Raw genomic sequence first — 6446 nt, 5'->3', positions numbered from 1 at the left:
ACGGTTAAGTCCAGTCGAAGGCAACTATGGGGTTGCGACACTCATCTCGTCTTCAGGCTGAGGGAGCCGGTGTTTGTCCACAGACAGCTTTCCAGGTCATGTGGCCAGCATGACTAAACCATTTCTGGCGCAACAGGACACTGTGACGGAAGCCAGAGCGCACAGAAACACCGTTTACCTTCCCGCCGCAGTGGTGCCTATTTATCTACTTGCACTGGCCTGCTTTCAAACTGCTAGGTTGGCAGGAGCTGCGACAGAGCAACAGGAGCTCACCCCGTTGCGGGGATTCAAACCACTGACCTCCTGATCGCCAAGCCTAAGAGGCTCAGAGGTTTAGACCACAGCGCCACCCTCGTCAACTGAGGCTCCATCAGAAGTCACATACCCTCCAACGTGTCTCCGATGCAAATAGGGCTGTCCTAAGGAAAAGTGGGACATTCTGGGATCAAATCAGAAACCGGGATAGCTTCTGTAAATCTGGGACTGTCCCTGGAAAATAGGTCTGCGAGTCGAGACCCTACTGCTCACAGTCTAGTTCAGGCTTCCTCAACCTGGGCCCTCCAGATGTTTTGAGACTACAATTCCCATCATCCCCAACCACTGGTCCTGCTAGCTAGGGATCATAGGAGCTGTAGGCCAAAAACATCTGGTGGGCCCAGGTTGAGGAAGCCTGGTTTAGTTGGTTTTGCACAGATGACGGCAGACTTAAACCTTGAGAGCACCATCATTGGTACCTTAGCTGGCAGCATTCACAGTCATTGGGCGCCGCAAGCGATGAGCCTCCATACTGGCTTCCTCTTTGCCCGTCCGCTGCATTGCATGCACATGTTTACACGGTGCCTCCCAACTCCCACTGGCCATACAACACCACAGATCCATTCCTATTGTCTGCCATTCCTCTTGCTAAAAGAGTCGTTGCAAATTTGGCACCGTGCATATGAAATCTGACTTCAGATTTCAGAGAAAAGGCACTTGGGGCCCTCTCGTGGCCAGAGAGAGAAGAGTGGTTTCTCACTTAGTCCTTTCTAAAAACAGGAGAAGCCATCAACGTTCTTCCATGGGATGCTCTTAGGAGTCTAGAGTCTATGTACAAGGCTGGGCATGGGCAGAGATACAGAGTCTGTCGGCTGGTCTTTACTCTTCTCCAAAGGTTCTGCATCATAGCTGCCCCTGAGAATAGCCAGTCGTTCCGCAAAGGTCTTTGGGTCGTGGTAAAGGACAAAGGTATAAAGCACAAAGGCCAGGATTGCACCAGCCAGTGGCCCCACCCAGAATATCTGCAGGGACAAAGAGAAGAAACAGTTTGTGCTGATGGAAGGCTAGAGGAGGCTGCAGTTCATTTACCCAAAACATCACTTGTTCCCACTTCATAGGGGTAGAAAAGAATTGCATCAGAATGAAAGAAAGGGGCCCTGATCCAGGGAAGTTAGGCCACATTCACCCCATGCATTTAACCGTTTCCCCAGTGGAATTTTTTGAAATCAACCCTCAAGTAAAGCCGAAGGCAGTATATTCAAACTTGCGAAAGTGAAAGCGCCTCTGTATTTTGGAATTGTTAAATTTTGCAAATAGGGTGCCATAGTGTCAAATGACTAGCTGGGCAATAATCATAACATGGATAAAATTTCCTTATTGTGGCCAGATTAGTCTGTCGCTCAATATCATATAGGCTATCCTATATAGGTCCTGTGAGGAGAATCGGGGCCTCTTTTAGGCCTTGGGCCATCCCAGGTAGTGGCTGAATCTTCACCCCATGGACACAATCCCCGCTCCCTTCTGACTTCGTGGTAACAGGGGCCAAAGGGTCAGAAAGGAGGCGACTTACCCATTGCTTTGTAAAGTTCCCGACTACAACTGAACGGCCAAAAGATTTGGCTGGATTCATGGAACAGGTGGTGTAGTAATGCTAGGAAGGAGAAACAGGAAGAGATGTGTCTGGACAAGCATATTTTGCTGGGTTCACCCTCCCCCCTTCTCTGAATCTCCATTAAGTGAAGGGCATCAGATGCACGACTTCGAGCTGCAATAATTTTGGAGAAAACAAACATGCCAAGAGCTCAGGGATGGAGAGCCTGCAGCCCTCCAGATATTGGTGAACTGCAGTGCCCATCACTCCCTACCATAGGCCATGCTGGATGAGGCTGATGGGAGTTGGAGTCTCACAAACAACTTGAAGGGCTACAGGTTCCCCATCCCTGCTATAGCAGGTCCCCACATCCAGATTTCTATAAGTCACTTACAGTCAGGGGTTATCCACAATTACATTTTGCCCTATGCTTTCTAGGCACAGGTGTGTGCTTGTTTTTGTATCGTGCCCACCCCCACCCCACCCCCGGTGTTTTCCCCCATGAAAACCCATTCTTAAATGCTAAATCGGAGCAAACGGCAGTTCAGGTTCCCTGTAGATTGCCATTTGTTCCAATTCAGAGATAAAGAGTGGTGTTCACAGGGGAAACGCCAGACACAACACTTTAAAGCTCGGACCTGTGCCTAGGAACATAGCACAATAGGAAGCCCAGATGAGCCCTTACTCATTAGAAGAGTTTGGATTTGATATCCTGCTTTATCACTAGCCTAGGGAGTCTCAAAGCGGCTAACATTCTCCTTTCCCTTCCTCCCCCACAACAAACACTCTGTGAGGTGAGTGGGACTGAGAGAATTCAGAGAAGTGTGACTAGCCCAAGGTCACCCAGCAGTTGCATGTGGAGGAGCGGAGTCGCAAACCCGGTTCACCAGATTACGAGTCTACCACTCTTAACCACTTCACCACACTGGACTGGAGTCATCAGAAGCAGTGCTGGATTTACGTATAAGCTAAACAAGCTATAGCTTAGGGCCCCACTCTCTTGGGGGTGCATCTCCTTCCAGCATTCTACAGATTAGTTGGTCATCAGCAAAAGCTACTGCCTCCTTTGTTCATCAGATTCCCCCGTAGTTTTTAAACCGCCCCAGGTCCTTCCACTTACCCCAATTAAGTGTCCCAGGGCAACTGAGACACCGATCATGATAGCTGGAGAACCTTTGTTTCGGCTGCTATCGGTGGACACAAGATAGCTCAGAACCAGCTGCAATGTCAAAACGAGCTCGATGGACACAGCTTGTCCGGACGAGACGTTGACTCTCACCTGGGTAGGAGGAGGAGGAAATAGTGAAACAGCTTTCAGGGGGGACCACAGTATACCACTACCAAAGCTGCCAATCTCTTAGACTTACTCACTACCACATGAAAAGTGACAACCTCCTCACCTGTTAAGTAAGGATGTGAGAGGGATCTGGAGGCCTTGGTTTTCCTTTCTGCCAATCTGGGCAGCTTCCAACATACATAAAAAACATAAGTAAACTTTAAACATTAATTAAGAAAACTTCCCTATACAGGACTGCCTTCAGATGTCTTCTAAAGGTTGTAATGTTCCTTAACTCCTCGGCTCAAGTATCGCATAACCTACACCCTCCAACATTTCTCTGATGAAAATAGGTACGGTAAGTCCTAAGGAAAAGCAGGACATTATGGGATGAAATCAGAAACTAGGATGACTTCTGTAAATTCAGGACTGTCCCTGGAAAATAGGGGCACTTGGAAGGTCTGTGACTATTGTGGCTGGGACTAATGGGAGTTGGAGTCCAAAAACACCTGGAGAACCACAGGTTCCCCATCCCTAATGCTACCTGGAGGGAACATGTTATGCCAGGGGTCAGCAAACTTTTTCAGCAGGGGGCCGATCCACTGTCCCTCCGACCTTGTGGGGGGCCAGACTATATTTTTTTTGGGGGGGGGGAATGAACGAATTCCTATGCCTCACAAATAACCCAAAGATGCATTTTAAATAAAAGCACACATTCTACTCATGTAAAAACACGCTGATTCCCGGACCATCTGCGGGCCAGATTTAGAAAGCGATTGGGCTGGATCTGGCCCCCAGGCCTTAGTTTGCCTACCCATGTGTTATGCCCTCCCTTGGCTGGAAGAACATAGAACCTTGGGGCACTTGGAGGGTCTGCACACACCAATTCAGACCCCACAAGCTTATATGTGAAATTAAGGGTTGTTGTTGTTGTTGTTGTTACAACGTGCACATTCTTGCATTGAACTACATTTGCCATAAACTTAATGACATGTGTGACAGCCCCATGATTACTGTGGCAACCACAAAGTCCTGAGCTGCCCCAGAGTTGGAGTCCTCAGCATGGAGGTCCAAGTCCGCCAGGATCAACTATCTGGGAGTCTTCCACCCCACCTTCGAGACCACCTCCGTCAGCTTAGGCAGGGAGAGTGCTGGGTGGAGAGGTGGGCATTGTAAAACAGTCAAATCCCTAGTCTGTCCTTATTGCCCAGAACCAGGTGAGACCCTCTAGATCTCCACCCAAGTGGAAAAGAAACCTGGAAATAGTGGTGGCATACCTATAGACGACAGAAACTTTCCCCTTCCCCATCCCACAGCTCTGCTCTGATGTTGTGTTGTGTACCAACCCCATTCAGCTTATTGACCCAGACTTTCTTTGGATAAATACCACGATATTTGGCCCAGTATACCTGAAGGAGCGTCTCACTCCACCCCCATCGTCCAGCCCGGACACTGAGTTCCAGCTCCGAGGGCCTTCTGGCGGTTCCCTCACTACAAGAAGTGAGGTTACAGGGAACCAGGCAGAGGGCCTTCTCGGTAGTGGCGCCCGCCCTGTGGAACGCCCTCCCATCAGATGTCAAGGAAATAAACAACTATCTGACTTTTAGAAGACATCTGAAGGCAGCCCTGTTCAGGGAAGTTTTTAACGTTTAATGTTTTATCGTGTTTTTAATATTCTGTTGGAAGCTGCCCAGAGTGGCTGAGGAAACCAAGCCAGATGGACGGGGTATAACAAACAAACAAACAAACAAACAAACAAACAAACAAACAGTTTACACAGAGTAATTGACAATTAGATGCGTATCAGGATAATAAGAATATACACATCTGTATATTAAGGTATGGTGATGTAACCATATTCTTTCTTTCTTTCTTTCTTTCTTTCTTTCTTTCTTTCTTTCCCTTCCTTCCTTCCTTCCTTCCTTCCTTCCTTCCTTCCTTCCTTCCTTTTCTCACCTCCCTTCTCTTTTTATGAACGACATTCTTCTAATGAAATATTATTTTTAAAGAATGTAACAGAAACATCCCAGGTACAGCCTAGCTGTTTTTGAGAGGCCTTGCCTCATCCTCGCCTTTCCCGACGACGGCAAACCTTCAGAAGACAGAAACGGAGACAGACGTACCGTACTGGTGCCTAAACTTCCTCGTATGTCCTCAGGAGTCACCGCGTAAAGGACGGCCGCTCCGGCGATGCCTCCGACCATCTGGGCAAGTATATAGCAGGCTGCCCTCACCAACGATACGCGAGAGCCAAGCAGGAAGGCCAAGCTCACTGCCGGGTTGAGGTGGGATCCGCTGGCATGCCAGGCTATCTGGACAGCGGTGGCTGCAGCCAAGTTGAAGGTGATGGCAGTCTGCAAGACAGAGGGCTTCTCTGGCCAATTCATCTCCGAGCCCAGGCCAAAGAAGACAAAGATGGCAGTGGCCAGGAATTCTGCAAAGACAGCCCGGTAAAAAGCCACCATCTGCAGTTCCCTCCACATCCTGAAAAGAGGTTGAAAGACAGCTCTCCGTGTGTCTTGCCGTTTGAATCGTTCCCTGATGGTCAAGCACTAAGCAAGCAAGCAAGCGTTTGCAACATACTGGGCTGGACCAGGAAACTTCAGGTTTATATCACGGCAGCCTTTTATTTTCCCACCTCTCTGTATGGCACTGCCCACATTCCTGAAGGGAAATTTGTGGGCTGCTGGTTCCTCCTTTGGAAACAAGGGGAGAGGCAACACAACATCACAGGTGCCATATAATAATCATTCTGTACTTGTAAGAAGGAGACTCTTGAGAGTCCCATGGACTGCAAAAAGATCAAATTACAGGTGGGTAGCCGTGTTGGTCTGCCATAGTCAAAACAAAATCAAAAATTCTTTCCAGTAGCACCTTAGAGACCAACTGAGTTTGTTCCTGGTATGAGCTTTCGTGTGCATGCACACTTCTTCAGATACACAAAAAGATCAAACTTATCCATCCTTAAAGAAATCAGCCCTTATTATTATTATTATTATTATTATTATTATTATTATTATTATTAATTCAAGTAGGTAGCCGTGTTGGCCTGACGCAGTCGAAATAAATAAATAAATTGTCCAGCAGCACCTTAGAGACCAACAAAGTTTGTTCTGGGTATAAGCTTTCGTGTGCATGCATGCTTCTTCAGATACAGATACAGATACTGATACAATCCCATGGACTGCAAAAAGATCAAACCTATCCATTCTGAAGGAAATCAGCCCTGAGTGCTCACTGGAAGGGCAGATCCTGAAGTTGAGGCTCCAGTACTTTGGCCACCTCATGAGAAGAGAAGACTCCCTGGAAAAGACCCTGATGTTG

General features: G+C 47.9%; 1 protein-coding gene across 1 annotated transcript; it reads right to left on the bottom strand.

Annotated features, from left to right (window-relative positions):
- Window positions 1-859: 859 nt before the first annotated feature.
- LOC117040718 (aquaporin-6-like) lies at window positions 860-5615 on the bottom strand. Its single transcript, XM_033138673.1, has 4 exons — window positions 5246-5615; window positions 2967-3125; window positions 1826-1906; window positions 860-1277 (listed from the first exon to the last, which is right to left on the bottom strand). Exons 1-4 carry the CDS (start codon window positions 5603-5605, stop codon window positions 1077-1079), a joined length of 801 nt encoding a protein of 266 aa, XP_032994564.1. The 5' UTR covers window positions 5606-5615; the 3' UTR covers window positions 860-1076.
- Between the last annotated feature and the right edge of the window lie 831 nt (window positions 5616-6446).

The sequence above is a fragment of the Lacerta agilis genome, chromosome 2 (assembly GCF_009819535.1).
Source record: "Lacerta agilis isolate rLacAgi1 chromosome 2, rLacAgi1.pri, whole genome shotgun sequence".
Taxonomy (NCBI): Eukaryota; Metazoa; Chordata; class Lepidosauria; order Squamata; family Lacertidae; genus Lacerta; species Lacerta agilis.
This window is presented reverse-complemented; position numbering and strand designations above follow the sequence as displayed.

Excerpts from the sequence above, each read along its gene's own strand:
- LOC117040718 (XM_033138673.1), bottom strand. The coding sequence starts at position 5,605 with ATGTGGAGGGAACTGCAGATGGTGGCTTTTTACCGGGCTGTCTTTGCA. Across the intron at positions 1,907-2,966 it reads CCCTGGGACACTTAATTGGG|CATTACTACACCACCTGTTC; the intron begins GTAAGTGGAAGG and ends TCTCCTTCCTAG. Across the intron at positions 1,278-1,825 it reads GGAACTTTACAAAGCAATGG|ATATTCTGGGTGGGGCCACT; the intron begins GTAAGTCGCCTC and ends TTGTCCCTGCAG.